Raw genomic sequence first — 20,502 nt, forward strand, 5'->3', positions numbered from 1 at the left:
CCTAGGGACCTTGGAGGGGATGGACCGAAGACAGGGTATGTCTACACTACCCCGCTAGTTCGAACTAGCGGGGTAATGTATGCATACCGCACTTGCTAATGAAGCCCGGGATTTGAATTTCCCGGGCTTCATTAGCATAAGCGGGGAGCCGCCATTTTTAAATCCCCACTGCTTCGAACCCCGTGCAGCGCGGCTACACGGGGCTCGAACTAGGTAGTTCGGACTAGGTTCCTATTCTGAACTACCGTTACTCCTCGTGAAACGAGGTGTACCGGTAGTTCGGAATAGGCACCCTAGTCCGAACTACCTACTTCGAGCCCCGTGTAGCCGTGCTGCACGGGGTTCGAAGCAGCGGGGATTTAAAAATGGCGGCTCCCCGCTTATGCTAATGAAGCCCGGGAAATTCAAATCCCGGGCTTCATTAGCAAGTGCGGTATGCATACATTACCCTCCTAGTTCGAACTAGGAGGGTAGTGTAGACATACCCTCAGTGACCAAGCCATTTGTCTCGTGCCATCCCTCTCCAGCCTTCCACAAACCTTGGGCAGGGACACCACTCCTACCCCCCTGGCTAATAGCACTCCATGGACCCAACCTCCATGACTTGATCTCACTTCCCTTTAAACTCTGTTCTAGTTCTAGCCTTCACAGCCTCCTGCAGCAAGGAGTTCCACAGGTTGACTATTTGCTTTGTGAAGAACAACTTTCTGTTACTAGTTTGAAGCCTGCTACCCATTCCTTTCCTTTGGTGTCCTCTAGTCCTTCTTTATGGGAACTAATGAAGAACTTTTCTGTATGCACCCTCTCCACCCAACTCCTGCTTTTAGAGACCTCTATCCTGTCCCCCCTCCGTCTCCTCTTTTCTAAGCTGAAAAGTCCCAGTCTCTTTAGCCTCTCTTCATATGGGACCTGTTCCCAATTCCTGATCATTGTACTTGCCCTCCCCTCTCCCCCCCTCTCTCTTTCCCTCTCCCACCTCCTTTTCCCAGTCTCCCCCAGTTTTGTTCAATAAAGACAGATTCCATTTTTGAACACAATTGTCCTTTATTTTGTACGTCAAGAAAAGGGGCTAGGGAAGGATAAGTGGAAGGAGGTGAGGGAGGAATGGGGTACGAGCCCCCGATGGGGAGGACTGGGCTGGCTCTGCGGACTTCTGGGTGTGGAAGCTCTCCTGCAGCCCCCCAATTGCCCCCTCTACACAGATGGCAGCCTGCGGCAAGTGCAGCCAGGCTGATGGCCGAGTGGTGTGATGTGCCCAGTGTGGGTACTCCGGGCACTCCAAGCCAGGACTGCTTTGCAAGCGGGGCACCCTGAGAACTGTCTGTCTGGGGTGGGGATCGGGACCCTTTAAGCACAACCCTCGGCTAGCCTGAGACAGCATCTCCACGCTCTAAGTCTTCCTCTGATGCCCTGCCGGCACTGCTTCCGGCCATCCTTAAGCCTGGTTCAGGGTCCACTTAATGTGGACGCGCTAGTTCGAATTAGCAAAACGCTAATTCGAACTAGTTTTTAGTTCTAGACGCGTTAGTTCGAATTTGCTTAGTTTGAATTAACTAATTCGAACTAAGTTAGTTCGAATTAACGTTGTAGTGTAGACGTACCCTGAGGGATCATGTGCTTGGCCTCTAGGAAAAATAATTGCAAATGCATGGGACACTTAAAGCACATCTAGAATCCGTCTGCATGGCATATGTTCTCAGGCCTACTACTCAACACAGTAATAACTTTAAAAAATATTGGGTCAGAAATCTCCCCAGCTCTGGCTATGCCCTAGTACTCAAGCAGCTGCAACTGGCTCCTTTCAGTCACCCCTGTTCTCCACTGGAATCTTGACATTTACTATATGTGTGCATGTATGTGTGTAAACTAAGCATCCAGATTGCAAGCACTCACACATCCCCCGTTGGGAAGATACTAGAAAATTTGAAGAACGAGAATTTCTGAGTCAAATGTCAGTGACCTATTGCATTGAAATATCGGGTTTCTTAAAACCAGTTTCTCTATAATATCACATATTGGATAAAGGTACAGACATATCTCATTTTCTTATAAAAAGCCTAAATAAATACACATATTGACAGTACCAAACCAGTTTTGGAAATAGAAAACCACATTTATTCTTGCCAAAGTTTCTTTATGACAAACAAGATTCTTCATATTACAAAGCAGTAATTTGGAAATGCATGCAGATTATATTTGCAAGTATACTAATAGAAATATTGCTATGTAAATATTTCCTTTTATGCTTTTAATTTGCTGTGTTTGCATAAGTGGATCATTTAGCCTGGAAATCTTCCCATCTATAAATTAACACAATCTATTAAATTAGACTCCTCAATGTAATATGAGATGTTAGAAACACGGTCTTGAAAGGAAGGGAAGGAGAAAACTTTCAAATAGCTTGTTGATTAACATTGACTGAAGTATGTTACGTAGGCATAAAAGGTAAACATAAAAAATAATATCAGATTGCTCGCTATTATGTATCAAATTGTCAAAACAAAGCAATATTTGTCTATTTTAGGTACTTGTATGGCCCCTTTTCCTGCTCATCTCACAGTCATAGATGCATTTCTTCTTGCACAAACCCTGTGAGGTAGCGGAGTGCAGTTATCTTCATTTTATAGATGGACACCTGAAGCGCAGACAGACTGTGGCTCACTCATGATCACACAAGGTATTTGTGGTGACATAGGAATTGAAACCAGTTTTTGGTCTATCTAGACTAGAGATAGTCCTGATCTGAAAAGTTTGGTTTTAGATTGAGGGGAGGAAGCTGGTAGGCTAGACACAGGGCTGAGGTTCAGACAATGGAAATGGCATCAGGTAGGAGAGTTGAAATTTGGATTCAAACTGCTCCTGCCTTTCCATGTTATTTGGACATGGGCTTTTAACTGCAGGCCCATCTCTCACCTGAATTTACCAGAACTCCGAGTGTAACCTCATTACAGTAATGTTTTCATACTTCCTCTTTTAAGCATTAATTGTCGTGTAGAAGTTATTTAGTGCAAATGCTAGAAACTGAATCATTAGGCAAATGCTAATTTATAACTGAGATATTATTGGTTACCACATGCTGGTGTCTTTATTGTCTCACATTATCTCATACAGAATTGGGGGTCTAGTTTATTTTTCAAAAGAAATGCAAGAACAGTGAAAAGAACAGCTGACAGCACCACAGCTGTAACAATAAATGGTGCCTAGGAATGACCAGCAATAGCAGGAACTGAACCACGTGAATCTACATCTTCCTGATGTTTGGAATAGTCCAGCTCTGTGAAATAAGAGAAAGAGTTTTGGTTTCATTTTGTTCTCTGCTCTAGTTATTGCCAAAGATATCATGACAAGGCCACTTGAATTAAAAAGTTACATTCTAGATCAGGTCAAGAAATAAATCAATTTCATTCTATTTTATACAGGACATTCTAGACACATCAATCCATGACATGCCAACTACAATACTTGAACAGTTTGGGGAGAGTTAAATCAATAGAGCTATAATGAGACAGACTGCATCTCATCTTTCTTCCTGATGGGTAGCTACCTGGACTATCTGTGAAAATTCTCAGAGAAGAATTTGAACAAACTCTACATGTAGACTGCCTATTGTACAAAAGCCTATATAACTGACTCTAGACAGACTTTCACAAACCAGCAGCCTCATCATCTTTATTATGAAACTGACCTAAGAACTTTACTTACATCTGCATGTATAATGATCTTTGATTATAGTAAATCTTTCTTTTCTTTATTAATAAATCTTAGTTTAGTTAATAAGAATGGTCTGTAAACCTTTATTTGAGTCAGATCTGAAATATTCATTGACACGGTTGGTAATAGTGTCTGATCTCTTGGGATTGGTAGAACTCTATGATGAATAAGGTTTTAAGTCAACCTCACTGTATAGACTTGGCTGTCTGGATGGGAGCCAAATTCTGGATTGCTTAAAAGGAACTGTATTTTCATCTTTTGGAAAGTGTTTTGTTACTAGTTTGGTGAATCTAATTATAAGAATAAATCATCAGTTTAGGAGATTGTGTGCACTATTTTTTGCAGTTTGCCCGCACTGAGCATTCTCAAACTGGCCCCTCCAATGACCATAGTCACACTTAAACATTAGAGAAGTGTTTACACAATTTACCAGCATTCCTGTTCTCCATGCGATCTTTCCGAAGCTGAATGGGCCCAACAATAACATCCACTTTTTCCTGGTAAGAGCTTGTATCTCTCTTGTGCCTGGGTATGCAGCCCCGGTAGCATCGGGAATAACCATCATCTACCCTGCATACCACCATTTTAAACTGCAGGTAAACGGATGGATGTCGGTTAATAAATGTGAAGGCATTGAATTTGAACCGTATGATGGAGCTGGAGGGTGAATAGTATGTAGTGTAGGTAGCATCTCTAGGACACCTAAAATAAATACATAAAATGCAGTAAGTCTTCATACATACACACAAAGATAGATCACTGACATCAAACATGCCCTGTGTGCAAAGATAAAAAATAAAATAAAATAAATTAATAATGCATTGACCAAAAAAGGGAGAAAATATATAATTACAGTAAGACTAGAAAATGAAAGAGGTTAAAATAGTGGCAGTGACTAGTCTGAGAGCAAAATGAACAATACTGATTTTCCCTAAATATACCAGGTGTTTACATGCCTGTCTAACTCTAAGCGCGTGAGTAGTTTTTGTGAACTTGCATGCTTAGAATTAAGCTTGTGCATAAGTCTTTGCTGGATTAGGGCTCAGGTCTCACAACTGGCTAAGAGGGCCCATAGAAGTATCCAGGCAACAAATCTATTAAGAGAGCCCAAAGTTGCTCATTTATGTCTCCAGCCTGCAGGACCCCTATAGAGCAGCGGAAGCAAAAGGTGTTTATTGTTTTTATTAAGAGAACAATGAAACTAAGATTTAAGTCCTTAAATGAGACTGACCAGAAACCAACAATTCCATTTCACACACAATTTTGAAATTTGCTTTTGTTTCAATGCAGATGAAAAATGAAGTATTTCAATTTATTAAAAAAAACCACACATGTGAGAGAGATCCAACTCACACAGGAAATGCAGAGTCAAGTGTCTGCTCCACATAATTCGGAACAAGGACTTGAATATGGGCCTTCTATAGCCTAGGCAAGCAGCCTAACGACTTGGTGTGGGTTTCTTTCTTTGTCTCACCTGATAAACCCTCCTCACTGACAGTTCAATCAAAACTGATGCCTCTGTGAAACATTTTAAATATCTAATATTTATCTTCTGCAACAGATGGGGTATTACATACTATCATATAGCTTGTTTTAAACTTAACTTCTGTATGCCTTGTAGCTCTAGTGCTACCTGGCTGAATTATTTTGAAACTTCACTCTTATTCCCTATTATTTATATGCAATTAGGATTGCACCAATACATGAATGAGTCATATATTCATTGATAATGGACCCTACTCAAGAAAGACTTGTATGTTCTTGTACGTGTAGAGTTTAACAATGGAGAAATTCTGGCAGGTAAAGCAGAGAAACATAGACATTACTATTCTAGATGAAATCTATCAGGGATGATCTTCTAGACGGTACTGGTCCTGCCTTGATGGCAGGGGATTGGGCTCGATGACCTCTTGAGGTCCCTTCCAGTTCCAGTGTTCTATGATTCTGTGATCAGTGATTTTGTTTTCTTGCCACATCTAAGAATCTAATTTGTTTTCTATCATTTTTTATCTGACTTTTCCACAAGAAATGTTGTAAACTGAGCCTGGTGAACAATTTTGGGTTGTCTGAGTGGCATTAAAATTAAATTAAATTAAATTAAATTAAATTAAATTAAATTAAATTAAAAAAGAGAACAATTATGAAAGGAAACTGACAATATTTTCTAAAATGCAGAAAAGCAGGAAAATCAAACATTAAACTTCAGATTTGAATCATACATTGCTTTACAAGTAATTTGAAATAAAATTTTCACTATGCTACCCCAACACAAAAATTCAAAAAAAAAACCCACACACAAAAAAACCCAACAACAACCCTAGGCCACGAAAGAATGATTTTTTCTTTTAAAAAATTGAGCAGAATATTTTAAATATACACAGTTTAATTCTATAGACAAACTACAGGTTGAACCTCTTTAGTCTGGCACTCTCTGGCCCGGCAACATCCATGGTCCAGCATGATTTTAGTTAGCTGGATGTCTACTTACCATAGTAGTGATCAAATTTCCTATAGTCCATAAAGTTTGTTTACAGCCACTAGTTGTGGCTGTCAGTGTTCTATGCTGTTATTTAGCTCTAATTTACCCCTAACTGTCTTCTAAGGCTACGTCTAGACTGCAAGCCTCTTTCAAAAAAGAGCATCTAGACTACAACCAGTACTTTAGAAAAAGCAAGTCGCTTTTTCGAAAGAGAGCACCTAGGCAGTCTGGATGCTCTCTTTTGAAAAAGCACAGTTTGCACTTTCAAAAAAAGGCATTCTACCTTGTAAAATGAGGTTTTCCGTGGTCGAAAAAACTGCCACATTCTTTTGATTTACTTTCGAAAGAATGCGGCAGCAGTCTAGAAGGGGAAGTTTTTTAGAAAAAAGTACACTTTTTTTGAAAAAACCCTGTAGTCTAGACACATCCTAAGAGCCCAGTAAGCAGTGGAAGTGTTGGTAACACTGCTAGACAATATTGACCTCCTGTGGTTTGGCAAATTTTCTGGTTCAGCAGTTCTCAGGTCCTGAGGGTGCCAGACTAGAGAGGTTCAAACTGTATTTTGGGAGTGAATTAAATCTTGAGGTTGGCAGGTGGAAATCCACTGACATCAGTGATGGTTGAGGTTACTCCTGTTTCTATCAAAACTGAATTTATTTCTTTAGTTGCTACGTTACATCCTTGAATGGAATCACTGATGCAGGGTTGCATGGTGTAACCATCATTTCTATTGTTTCGATTGATTTCTCATTTTTGCCAGGATTTGCCAAAAACGTTTTTTAGTATATGGACAAGGGAAACTGAAACTAAGTCCTATTGGCCCTGTTCAAATCTTACTATATATTTTGGAAATTTGCATCTGTCTGTCCATCTGTATGTGAATCTGTTTGTTCAATAATTCCTCCTAAATGATAAGAGCTAGGACCACCAAATTTGGTATGCAGTTTCCTCTTATCATAACTTGAAGTGAAGTAAGGGTTTGGCACTGCTAGGACAATTGGATACACCTTGAATTTGACAGTTTCTCATAAAACAGAAAAGGAGGAGTGTGGTAGGAAGAACAATCATACTATAGAATGGACACAGAGAACAGCAGTGGGCCAGAGATGGGGTCCAGAACCTCTATAACCCTGTTGGGCCAGCAGGTGATGAGTGTGTGTGTTTGTGTGTGTGTGTGTGTGTGTGTGTGTGTGTGTGTGTGTGTGTGTGTGTGTGTAGGGGGACAATAGCTAGCTATCTACTATATATTTGAGAGAGTTTGTCTGTGTGGGTATGTCTACACTACCCTCCTATTTCGAAGTAGGAGGGTAATGTAGGCATACCGCAATTGCAAATGAAGCCCGGGATTTGAATTTCCCGGGCTTCATTTGCATAAACTGGGCGCCGCCATTTTTAAATCCCTGCTGGTTCGAACCCCGTGCCGCGCGGCTACACGCGGCACGAACTAGGTAGTTCGAACTAGGCTTCCTAGTTCGAACTACCGTTGCTCCTCGTGGAATGAGGAGTAACGGTAGTTCGAACTAGGAAGCCTAGTTCGAACTACCTAGTTCGTGCCGCGTGTAGCCGCGCGGCACGGGGTTCGAACCAGCAGGGATTTAAAAATGGCGGCGCCCAGTTTATGCAAATGAAGCCCGGGAAATTCAAATCCCGGGCTTCATTTGCAATTGCGGTATGCCTACATTACCTTCCTACTTCGAAATAGGAGGGTAGTGTAGACATACTCTTGGTGTGTCTGTGAGGGGGACATGCATTCCTCAACCAGCTGTGTCCACTGCACTTCCAGTGGCCGTGGAGAGGTACTTCTCACCTGGCCCCAAGCTGCTGCAATGAGAGAGGGCTCAGGCTCTCCTGTCCCCCAGGGCAGCCAGCATACAGAACCCCTCATCCCCAGTCCCCACCCCAGAGCAATGCAAAAAAAAAGCTTATTTGAGTTCAGGACCTGAGCGATGCCAGGTAAATCTTCTAGTTATTCCATAAACAAAAGAGATACAGAACTACATGCACAAATTCACTGTAAACCATTTCTGAGACTGTTCTTACCCGCTCCTGACAATGGTATAGGTTATTCTTGTAAAATCATTGGGATCAGGTGATGCAACACACGTGTCCAAAAACAACACCAGATTTGGGTCAGAACTGTGAATTGAAGCTTGAAGGAATAAATTCTGATTCAAGTCAACGTAGTACGGAGACGCATACACTGGTCGTAAGAAAGACGATGATTCGTAAAATGAAATGTTCATATCGTATCTGCTGTACTGCAATTCATTCACTTCAGTAATATCATCTGCAACATACATTTTTTCTATCCATTTATTCTGGAGCATTTTGCAGGTGATGTGCAAGTAAAGATCTTTTTGCCTTTTGATTATGTAGCCAGAAGAGATTGCTTTGATCAAGTTGGAATAGATGATAGTGTCGTTGTTTCCCTGTTTTGCACATTAAATACAGAATTAGCTAATGTGGCCACATTTTTGCCTAGGTCACAATGACCATAATGGTTACCAAGCACCCATAGAATAACATGGATTTTCAGGCCCACTGTTGGGGGTGACAAATGTGGCAGTTGTCCCTGTGCCTAGCAATTCAAAGGGACCTGGGGCTTCCGGCTGCTGCCACAGTTACTGCTATATGCTCTGTGTGGCTCTGAGGGTTAGGGAGTCAGGGGCGCCATACTCTGGGTGGTGCAGAGTGCTGACTTCCCTGGCCCCTCCCCCTTTCACTGGGATCCACCCTTTCCAGGAGTGCAGAGTTGGACACCTCCCCCACTATCTTGAGGGGGGGGGGCACATAGGCTGTTGGCTCCCTTGTGCATTTTAAAAGCATTGTTTCCATTGGCAGTATTTTAAAACATGTGACTTTGATCATTTCTATTCACCACACATTTTAAAAGACTTTGCTGGCTGTATGTGCTAGTGCAGTTTTTCTCCAAGTGGTTCATGAACCCCACTCTGAGAAAGCTGCTAATGGTTCACTCTGGTTTGTTTACCTACCAGATCCACAGCCACAGAGCCTCATGGCTCCCATGGGCTCTGGTTCACCATTTACAGCCAAGGGGAACCATGGGAAGCAGCAGCCTAGGCTACTCTGCTTCCCACGGCTCCCCTTGGCTGGAAATAATTTACTGGAGCCAATGGGAGACATGAGGCTCTGTGGCTGTGGAGCTGGTAAGTAAACAAACTGGAGCAGCCCGTTAACAGCTTTCTCAGAGTGGGTCCGTGGACCACTTGAGAAACACTGCTCTAGCAATTACGCTGAGATATGAAAAATATTTTTTTTAAACTAACCACAGCCAAGTTAGTTAACATTTGTGCAAAATTTTGAACATGTAATGCACAAAGGTCCTGATTCAGCAAGATACTTAAATACAACTCTAATGTAAAGCACTACAGAAGTGAATGCTTTAAATTGGTACCTTGTTGAACTGTGGCCTATGCAAGTGCCATGTATTATTCTATTTATAAGCACCATCTCATGCTCAAAAAATGTCTGGGAGCATAGGCTAAGGTTGTTCACATATCTTTACTTTCCCCCAATATTTCCCATAAGGTCAATCTACAATAAGTGAGGTGTTCTCAGCAGGCCAGGTAAGAATAGGTGGGAGTGGTCAGTGCATCCGAACTTTCAGCTGTTGGTTCACTTGTAGCTCCTGTGAACCACAGGAAAGGTTTCTGTTCATGACCCCTTTCCAAATGAATTTTGCAGTTTGCACAGACCTATTTACACAGGTTGCTAAATATTCAATTTCATACCTCTCGGCTTGTGCCACATCTATTGTACGGTATGTTGAATATAACATGGCTTGGTGTAATTGTTGGTGTACAAGAAGTATCATTCAAGCTGACATCCCATGCACTGTAGCCATGTGAGCGGAGATAGGCTCGGCTGACAACTGCATGCATGTATTCTGGCAAACACAGAAGAGCTGGTGGGTGGATAAAACATACATTATTAGTGCATTCAGGCATACAGTAATAAATAAATGTTGCAATCTATACATATGCTGTTATCTATTCTGTTATTCTGTGTTTATGTTGGGAGAGAGCAGGGGCTCATAAGCCAAACAACATTATTTTACTACCTTATGTCTTAAAAATTGAATTATGCATCAGGGGCCTGTGGGTTTTGGTTGTGGATTATTATTACTATGAAAATCCGCAAATCATAACTTCTCTTCCTGTGATCAGAGAGAGTCTCATCAATGATGACAAAATGCAGGACAATGTAGCACTTTAAAGACTAACAAGATGGTTTATTAGATGATGAGCTTTCGTGGGCCAGACCCACTTCCTCAGATCAAATAGTGGAAGAAAGTAGTCACAACCATATATACCAAAGGATACAATTTAAAAAAATGAACAAATATGAAAAGGACAAATCACATTGCAGAACAGAAGGAGGATGCGGGGGGGTGGGAAGGGGGAGGAGGACAGTTATTGGAGCACAACATTTTTTGGAATCAGGTAAAAGTCCCATTGATGTTGCTTAGAATTTTGCTTGAATAGAATTTAGAACAGTATTAGCAAAGTGATTATAGAGCACATAAAATAAAGTGTTTCAGTAATTATGGGAGAGAATAATTTAAAACACAGGCGGTAGTGAAGACAAAAGGAACTTGATGTGGTTGTCAACAGCAATTTATGGATGAGATTTTGCTATCTTAAATTATACTGATCAGGTAATGCAACTAACAAGTTATGCGCTATTCAATACGATCAAGGGTTACAGAATCAAGTATTTGTATATATGATCTCATATATGACATGAGAAGTCATTCTTCCGCTCTATTCTGCATTGATTAGGTCTCAACTGGAGTATTGTGTCCAGATCTGGGCACCCCATTTCAAGAAAGATGTGGAGAAACTGGAAAAGGTCCAGAGAAGAGCAACAAGAATGATTGAAGGTCTAGAGAACATGACCTATGAAGGAAGACTGGAAGAATTGGGCTTGTTTAGTTTGGAAAGGAGAAGACTGAGAGGGGACATAATAGCAGTTTTCAGGTGTCTAAAAGGGTGTCACAAGGAGGAGGGAGACAAATTATTCTCCTTGGCATCTGAAGATAGGACAAGAAGCAATGGGCTTAAACTGCAGCAAGGGAAGTTTAGGATGGACATTAGGAAAAACTTCCTAATTGTCAGGGTGGTTAAACACTGGAATAAATTGCCTAAGGAAGTTGTGGAATCTCTGTCTCTGAAGATATTTAAGATATTTAGACATCTATCAGGGGTGATCTAGATGATACTTGGTCCTGCCATGAAGGCAGGGGACTGAACTCGATGACCTCTTGAGATCCCTTCCAGTCCTAGTGTTCTATGATTCCATATGAACCATATGGGGTTTGGAGCTGCATGTGCAGAGGCCGAATGAGCGTCCAAATTAAGGATATTAAGAAGTGGGTACTTGGGTAATCATGTAGTTGATACAATTTGTATTGACTACACAATTAGTTGATAAGGGAAGGTGCTCAGTCCTGGTCCAGGAGCTACCCCTGCTGCGGCTCTGCAGTTTAAATGCAGAAAGAGCCCCCCAGCTATTACTACATTTAGAATGCAAAGCCGCAGTGAGGGTAACTCCAAGACATGGCACAAGCAGCAGCTCCTGTCCATGGGAGAGGTCACAGCTCCCCACTTGGACCCTCCGCAGAAAGGGGCTATTCTGCAGAATGCGGAGACGCCTCTGCTCACAGTGAGCTTGCTTCCTCTAGGCAGCAGGATGGTGGCAGGGGGGCAGGCAGCACCACAGAGATAGTACTGTGGGTGAACTGGCTTTTAAACTGGCTCCCTCCCAACACCTGCCCCTGCTCCCTCGCACCTCGCACCTTTCTGCCTCTGACACAGAAGCAGCAAGGGAAGAGCAAATGGGAGTAGTTGGGTACCGGATAAGCCTAGGCTTCTTGGATAGTCAACAACTCGACTAGTCGCTTACATTCCTAATCCCAATGAGCATCCAAGTGAGAGTCATTCATTGGGAAACAGATCCTATGGGCTTTAGTTGGGGGGAAAGCACATTAAAAAGAATTTGAGTCTTGCCTGAATGAAGACGTAAGGATCAGGCTTTGTATGCCTATGAAAGAGGTTCAAGTTCACCTCTACAGCTGAAGAGGCAGACAAATTATAAACAACTCAGGAAAGAGCCTCAAAAACTGGGAAAGGAAGTGGAGGGACTTATTCTAAGTATAAATAATTCTAATATAAAGCATGTTCCAATAAAATGCTCAACAGCCACTGAGCTCAGATAAACAATAACTAATGAGTTGGAGGGAGGGAGAGGACATGAAATTGACGATGTTATTTAAAGAGGAGTGCTCGCAATGAAAATTTTGCCGGAATCAGGAGTAGGATCACACCCAGAGTGAAAGAGCAGTTAGGTTGTACAAGAGGTGGTAAGTAAGGCTGTGTCCAGACTCCATGCCTCCGTCGACGGAGGCATGTAGATTAGCCAACTCGGAAGAGGGAAATGAAGCCGCGATTAAAATAATCGCGGCTTCATTTAAATTTAAATGGCTGCCCCGATCTGCCGATCAGCTGTTTGTCGGCAGATCGGGAGAGTCTGGACGCGATGCCCCGACAAAGAAGCCTTTCTTCATCGACACAGGTAAACCTGGTTTCACGAGGCTTACCTGTGTCGATGAAGAAAGGCTTCTTTGTCGGGGCATCGCGTCCAGACTCTCCCGATCTGCCGACAAACAGCTGATCGGCAGATCGGGGCAGCCATTTAAATTTAAATGAAGCCGCGATTATTTTAATCGCGGCTTCATTTCCCTCTTCCGAGCTGGCTAATCTACATGCCTCCGTCGACGGAGGCATGGAGTCTGGACACAGCCTATGAGTAATGAGCTGATATGAAGAAAAAGTAACTTTAGGATGAATATCAGAGAAAACATAATAAAATAATTAATTTTATAATAACAAACATTAATTTTGCTTAAATATAAAACTGAAAGTAATAGGTCTATAATCACACAGTATGAAAGATAACAATGAGTGTGCTCTACTGAAGTGCTTCGACAACATTAATAAATGGTTATTTAGCAACATAAAATCAATAAATAGGCTTGTCTGCTGAAAAGCAAAGTTCTGTATTGAACATGAACTTACTAGTATTCTGATCTGCTAGAATGGTGTAATACTCAGCCTGAAACCCTGTGTTTGTGACACTCGAGTCACTGTGAAATCGAACTGTCATCAAGTTTGAGGATGATGTATATGAGAGGTAGGAGCCATAACAAATTTTTGCTATTAAGGGGGATGTATTGAGTGGCCCATCATATATCTCAATATAATCATACCGGCAGTTACCATCTTCTGTCCTGGGGAATAAACATGAACATTTTGTTATCTATTTTGTGAACTCTGATTTAACTAGTCATTACTAAATCACAATTTACAACCTTCATTCTGCAAGGTGTTTGTGACAGAGATTGTTTTCAGTTTGCATGTTATAGGACTAACAAATAACCACAAATAATACTATATTCATACACTCTTCATTTTAGATTTACTGGTAAATTTACAACTATTAAAACCTGATGAGGAATGTCCTTGAAATGGAGAAAGCATCATTTTCAAAATTCCATGATTTTGAACCCATGAATTGCCTGAGAAATTAGTGCTTTACTTACGCTATATCTCTAAACAAGAGAGTTATACAGAAATTGTTCATGGCTTCTATTTCCCACACACAATCTGCATTGTTTGGATAATTTCCAGGATAGAATGGGCTGCTCAATGTCCCAGATGAATGTTGAAGGACACCACCACAAGTATATCTCTCTGCTGAATAAAATTTAAGAAAAACATATTTATGAGTTATTTATAGGTACAGGTTGCACCTCCCTTAACCGGGACACATCCATGGTCTGGCAGGACCACAGATGTTCCTGGACTGCAGATCCCAGGTACAGGGAGTCTGGCTGTGGGGCAGGAGAGTGGTGGGGTGGGGAAGGGACCGTGACACAACCAGGAGCCCCATTTTGGTAGAGAGGGGGTGTGCCTCTGAGAGATCGTGTCTCAATGGCCGGGCAGTAGCAGGGGGCTAGCAGCAGCAGCTGTGGACTTCCTGCCCAGCCACGCGTACCAGCTACGAAGCTCTGGCTCCAGTTGTACAGCTCTGGTCCCAGCAACAGTGGGGCCAGACAGCAGCAGGGCTGGGCTGGAGCCTTAGCAGTGGGGCAGTGTTAAGCTCAGGCCATGAGAGGAGGGACTTCCCCTGGTCTGGCAAATCTCCTCATTCCGGACCGGTTAGGTTCTGAGGGTGCTGGACCAGAGAGATCCAACCTGTACTTATCTGCACACATTCATATATGACTAATCAGTCAGAATCAAAGTCTACTGAAGTTAAAGGGAAAGCCTCCCATAACTTCAATGGTCTGAACCTGGGTATGTCTATACTACAGCGCTATTTCGAATTATCTTAATTCAAAATAGTTAATTCGAATTAAGCTAATTCGAAATAATGCAACTATACACAAAAGCTATTTCAAAATAGTGCATTCACACTTAGGACTTAGTGTGTGGGGCTGCTGCCTGAGGCTAACTGAGCTCCATGCTTAAAGTGACCCTACTCCCACCCCGGACAGACAGTTCTCAAGGTTCCCCGCTTGCTTGTCTACCTCGCTGAGGGACAGCAAAGCAGTCCTGTCTTGGAGTGCCCTGAGTGCCCACACTCGGGACACCACAGCACTCGGCCGCATGGAGCCAGAGCTGCCCCTGGGCATGCCAGTGCATCTCATGAAGTCATTGCCATCAGCCCAGCTCCCCTTGCCGCAGGCTGCCATCCGGGGAGTCTATCGGGGGGCTGTTAGGATCCAGGAGGCCCTGAGAGAGAGCATCCAACCCGAGGAGCCCGAGGAGCCTCCCCGGTCCTCCCCACGAGGAATGGCTCATGCCCCATTCCTCCTTCACATCCTTCCGCTTACCCCTCCCTAGCTCGCCTTCCTGATGTCAAATAAAAGACACGTATGTTCAAAAATAGAAACTGGGTTTATTGAACAAAACTGGGGAGGGAGGATGGACCTCTGGGGAGACTGGGAAAAGGAGGTGGGAGAGGGGAAGAGAGAGGGTGGAAAAGGGGTGGGGGAAACCTGGGAGGAGGGAGCTGGAAGGGGGAAGCAAGCGGAAGAAGGGGGAGGGGAAGCTCAGGGCTCAGTGTTGGGGGTCTCATCGGGCCAACCTGACTTCCATGCAAACCTGCTCCTGGGTTCGCATGTGGCCTTTGGTGGCCAGGCTGGCAGCTATCCTCCCATAGACGGCCGTGTTCCTCAGTCTAGTGCTGAGATCATGGAAGTTGGGGGCATCCCCCCAAACCTGAATAAGGTCCATGATCTCCACCCTGGACCAGGAAGGTGCCCACCTTCTCCAGCCCCTGTCAGGCTCCTGGGAGTTGGCAGACTGCTCCTGGGGAGCAGAGGAGGGCTGGCTGCCAGTGGCTTGCTGGCTCGTGTTTTGGGGCTACTGGATCGGGGCCCCAGTGGCCACTGCTGGCTCTGTGCTGGCAGGCTTGGTGCTGGCACAGGCACTATGGCCAGGGTCTACCCCTTTAATGGCTCTGAGGCTGGGGAGAGGAGAGTAAGTTTTCCTGGTTGTGCCCAGAGCGGCCACCAGGGCTCCCTGGAAAGGGCTGGAGCCCCCCTATTTCGAAGTGTACACAGCACTTAATTCAAAATTGTTATTTTGAATTTGGTGTTATTCCTCGTAGAATGAGGTTTACCAAATTCGAAATAAGGGCACCACTATTTTGAATTTATTTCGAAATAGCGGTCTGTATGTGTAGACGGTATTAAAGTTAATAACTGCTGTCATTTTGAATTAACTTTGTAGTATAAACATACCCCCTGAGATCTATAGAATCCATTCAAAATCTCATTCAATGCTCAGAACTCTCAAGATTAGGCACTACATGGATTCAGATGAAGACAGAAAATAAAGGCCAAAGAAAATGTGCAGGGAAGAAAGAGTTTGCCTTTTTCCCTTTGATAACCTTTTGAAGAAGCACTTGGTGCTCTGGAGGCAAAAATTACAGTCTGAATGAAAGTAGCATCTACAGCCAACTTTGCAATGTAATAATTTTTATTTAATGTAGAGCTTTAACTGACATAAGGCTTATATAAAAAAGGAGAAAAAAATCTAGGAAAGTCATTCTCTTGCTGAGTGACACAGAGAAAAAATATTGGATTTTAATTTTTTTCACCTGCAAAGCACACCAGAACTGACTTTAATTGCATGTATTTGTTGATTGTTAAGTCTGTGTTTTATTTGGTCCGGTGATTGCCCCAATCCTGAATCCATAGTTAATTCTACTGACATAAAGAGTTTCATTGAGGACATTGGGACCAGTCAAATTTGTCAACTTAAGCTCATACATATGTGTTTGTATTATTGGGTCCTAAGTGTTTCCTTTAAAATAAAAATGACTTAAAGTATCTCACTGTACTACTCTATTCTTATTTAGAAGTACTAGCTGCCGAAAGAAATAAAAAGATGCTATTCAAAACATGTATTGCCTTTAGCCTGAAGATAGCTTGCAAAAAGTAGTAAGATGCATCACCAGACAGTGATTATTTTCCTGCCAAGGAAGCTGATACCATTTATAGGAAAATAATGTGTGGATTACAATGAGGTAATTAAGATGACTACAACATACAAATAAAGTAGTAAGATAATTATGAATTACCTGTTGAAGACAGCCATGATGTAGTTGTAGTAGGATCTATTAATACAAGGAGAACTATACTTAAATGGACAGCATCTTTAACAGAGACATATCTAGTTTCTGAATACTGTGCCAAATTCAAGATAATGCTAATAAAATCATACAACTAAACTGACAGTATAATTCAATGGGCCTCAAACTGTGTGTTAGGACCCCAAAGTTGATCCATGACTGCATTTTAATGGGGTTGCCAGGGCTGACTTAGTCTTGCTGGGACCCAAGGGCCAAAGCTGAAACCTAAGCCTCAGTACTCAGAGCTGAATCCTGAGGTGAAACAAAAATGGATCATATAACAGAAAGATTGGGAACCCTAAAAAATTAGTTCATCTATCCAGATTCACTGAATATATGCACCATGCTAACCAACGTGCCTGAAACAAATTTACCAGTAATTGACCGACTTACCAGACCTGTGGGCCACAGTTCTAAACCCTTTTTTTTCCTCTTTCTTCATCATCATTGGTAATAAGTATTTTGCTAAATAAATTATGCGTTTCATGACAGCTGTGCAATACAATTGGTTTCTCTGGTTTTTCACAAATTTACATACAGTATTAAGGAATTTGGTACATAAACTTTTTGATGATGAAGGGTTAACAGGATTAAAATGCAATAAGCACTTATTTGTGTCATTGACCGGTCAGCAAATCTGACTGAATGAACAGGCAGTAGATGTTCTGAGGTAGGAATATCATTGCACAGTCATTCTTCAAAACAAACTACATTCTTTAACCTTTGTAGAAAAAAATGAAAAATCTTAAATCAGCTCCAGCAGAGGTCTCTATTGCATAGAGCACAAAATTATATTCATGTGTTTGTGACCAAATACTCCACTGTGTTCACACCCTACATACCACTATAATAATCTTTATAGTGAAATCTAATAACCTGCTGGTCCATAATTTCACAGTAGAATGTGTGTAGCAATATTATAAGTAAAGTTATACTGCATGCTCATACTGCAGCCCAGGTATAAAAGTCTGGAGAGAGGCTCAGTCTGGGCTGACTGCTGGGGAGGAAGGACCTCCATGGGGAGCTCCTGACCAGCAGCAGCCAGCCAACCAGAGGGCGGACAGCAGCGACCCGAGCGCCAGTTGGGACGTCTCTCCTGCAGCCGATGAGGGAGAAGTGGCTCCCAGGGAAGGAATGGACCCGGCAAGCAGGTGGGACGTTATCTCACAGAAGCAGGTAGGAAGTGGCCCAGGGTGGGGACAGAAGCTGCCTCTCCCGTCCCAGAGTCCTTGGTGTGTTTTGGATGGATTCCCCATAGAAGGAGTGGTGAGTTCTCCTGCCACTCACAGGGCCCTGGACCGGGATCAGGTGGAGTATGATGGACTTGGGTCCCCCTACCAGGGGTGTAGTCCCTACCTGTGACATTGTGTATTGACTCTGGCCAGTGGGCCAGTGGATCCAGCTTTAAAGGACCAGTGGGCCTTTCTATATGACCAGTTCTGGTTGTGCAGCCCATCAGGCCCCAGAGTTGGGCCCAGAGTAGAGAGCGCGGGACAAACAATAGACCTGGGAGGGGGAAAGAGAAGCTGCCCCGCGTCACCCTCCCAGTCTGAATTACACCTCAGAATGTGATAAGAGTCAAGGCATCCACAGCCCCTAGTTTGAGAACCACTGAGGTAAAGAATAGCATGGTTTTGTGTACAAATCTGCATCAAGCTGTTATTTCTGCCTCTTCTTCTGAAGTCAATGGAATTCTATGGTCCAGATGTCAATAAGAACAAATTTCAACCTAAACATTTTTAGAAATCAGTCATTAACTTCTCAAAGTTTCATGAATGCTTCTGGTTTTGATCTGGAGACATTTGCCTCCTTTCACAAAGTTGCTTTTTAACCATCAAGTTAAAGGAGCCTAAAACAATCATGTGTGCAGGAGGAACAGCACTTCTGAAAATCTGGCCCTCAAACAAAAATTGGAACAATCACAAATGTGCCTTACTGTCTGTGGGTAATGATAGGGAACAGAAGTGTGAGAGAATGGGATGCAAAAAAGAGAACTATATTTATTCTCCACACCTCATGCTCTGACTATAAGAACATAAGAATGGCCGTACTGGGTCAGACCAGAGGTCCATCTAGCCTAGTAGCCTGTCTGCCGACAGTGGCCAGCACCAAGTGCCCCAGAGGGGGTGGAGAATGATCAAGCAATTTGTCTCCTGTCATCCATCTCCAGCCTCTGACAAACAGAGGACAGGGACACCATTTCTATCCCCTGGCTAATAGCCTTTTATGGACCTAACCTCCATGAAATTATCTAGCTTCTCTTTAAACTCTGTTAGGGTATGTCTACACTACCCCCCTAGTTTGAACTAGGGGGGGTAATGTAGTCATACGGAGTTGCAAATGAAGCCCGGGATTTGAATTTCCCAGGCTTCATTTGCATAAAGCCGGCCGGCACCATTTTTAAATGCCAGCTAGGTCGGACCCCGTGCCACGCGGCTACACACGGCATGGACTAGCTAGTTCGGATTAGGCTTCCTATCCGAACTAGCTAGTCTGTGCCGCGTGTAGCTGCGTGGCACAGGGTCCGACCTAGCTGGCATTTAAAAATGGCGCCGGCTGGCTTTATGCAAATGAAGCCCGGGAAATTCAAATCCCGGGCTTCATTTGCAACTCCGTATGACTACATTGCGCCCCCTAGTTCGAACTAGGGGGATAGTGTAGACATACCCTTATAGTCTTAGCCTTCACAGCCTCCTCTGGCAAGGAGTTCCACAGGTTGACTATGCGCTGTGTGAAGAAGAACTTTCTTTTATTAGTTTTAAACCTGCTACCCATTAATTTCATTCCGTCAACGGAGCCATGTAAAGTAGTTTACCCGGCATAGTCAAAGAAGCAGGAATTTAAATAATCCCTGTTTCATTAAAATAAAAATGGCCGCCGCGCTGTGCCGACGATCAGCTGATCCGACATAGCTCTGTAGTCTAGACGCAGCGCAGTCAACAAAAGAAGCCTTTGTCAACCGCTCCGGTAAACCTCGTTTCATGAGGCTGATCTTGCAGAAAAGGGGGTTTTTGCATAAAAAGGAAACGTCCACATTGCTTGCTTTTGTGCAAAAACCCCTAGCGCAAAAACGGATCAGCAGAAAATATGCAAATGAGATCACAACTCATGCAAATGATTCCCTCATTAGCATATATTTTGCTGAGAAAACTCATAATGTAGACATAGCCTTAGAGAAACAGAATGAGTTAACACTTACCAGTAGTTGTGTACCAGGGCCATGGTGGGGCATATGTTGTTGCATGTGCTGGAAGATAAGAAGTAAAATTAGAGATTATGGTGAATTTTCACAGGTGGTCAAAAGATATTCCCCTTCGCCAAGTTCCAGATTCCCTGCATTCAATCATGGAGGCATGTGGGCTGCTCTGTTAACAATTTTTGATGTGGACAAAATAACTGATGTTGTTTTTGAAAACAGATGAACTTATGTATTGGAAACTTCCCAAAATACATGAATCTGTGGCAAATATTCAGCATGGGTTTGAGCCTAATTGGTGACAAAGTTATAAGCAACTGAAAACTGGATCTTATCATAAACAGTTTTAGGCAACCTCAACTAAAATGACACTGACAGTTCTAGCTTTAATACA

At 42.9% G+C, this 20,502-nt stretch overlaps 1 protein-coding gene across 1 annotated transcript; it reads right to left on the reverse strand.

Annotated features, from left to right (window-relative positions):
* Positions 1-2,206: 2,206 nt before the first annotated feature.
* LOC112545833 (scavenger receptor cysteine-rich domain-containing protein DMBT1-like) lies at positions 2,207-20,134 on the reverse strand. The gene is given in 8 exon segments (XM_089780351.1): positions 2,207-3,274; positions 4,142-4,413; positions 8,231-8,619; positions 9,943-10,115; positions 13,288-13,499; positions 13,812-13,965; positions 16,862-16,989; positions 20,112-20,134. Coding segments are annotated over 8 exon segments (1,527 nt in total). The 3' UTR covers positions 2,207-3,098.
* Between the last annotated feature and the right edge of the window lie 368 nt (positions 20,135-20,502).

This window comes from Pelodiscus sinensis, chromosome 8 (genome assembly GCF_052426305.1).
Source record: "Pelodiscus sinensis isolate ZL-2025 chromosome 8, ASM5242630v1, whole genome shotgun sequence".
Classification (NCBI taxonomy): domain Eukaryota; kingdom Metazoa; phylum Chordata; order Testudines; family Trionychidae; genus Pelodiscus; species Pelodiscus sinensis.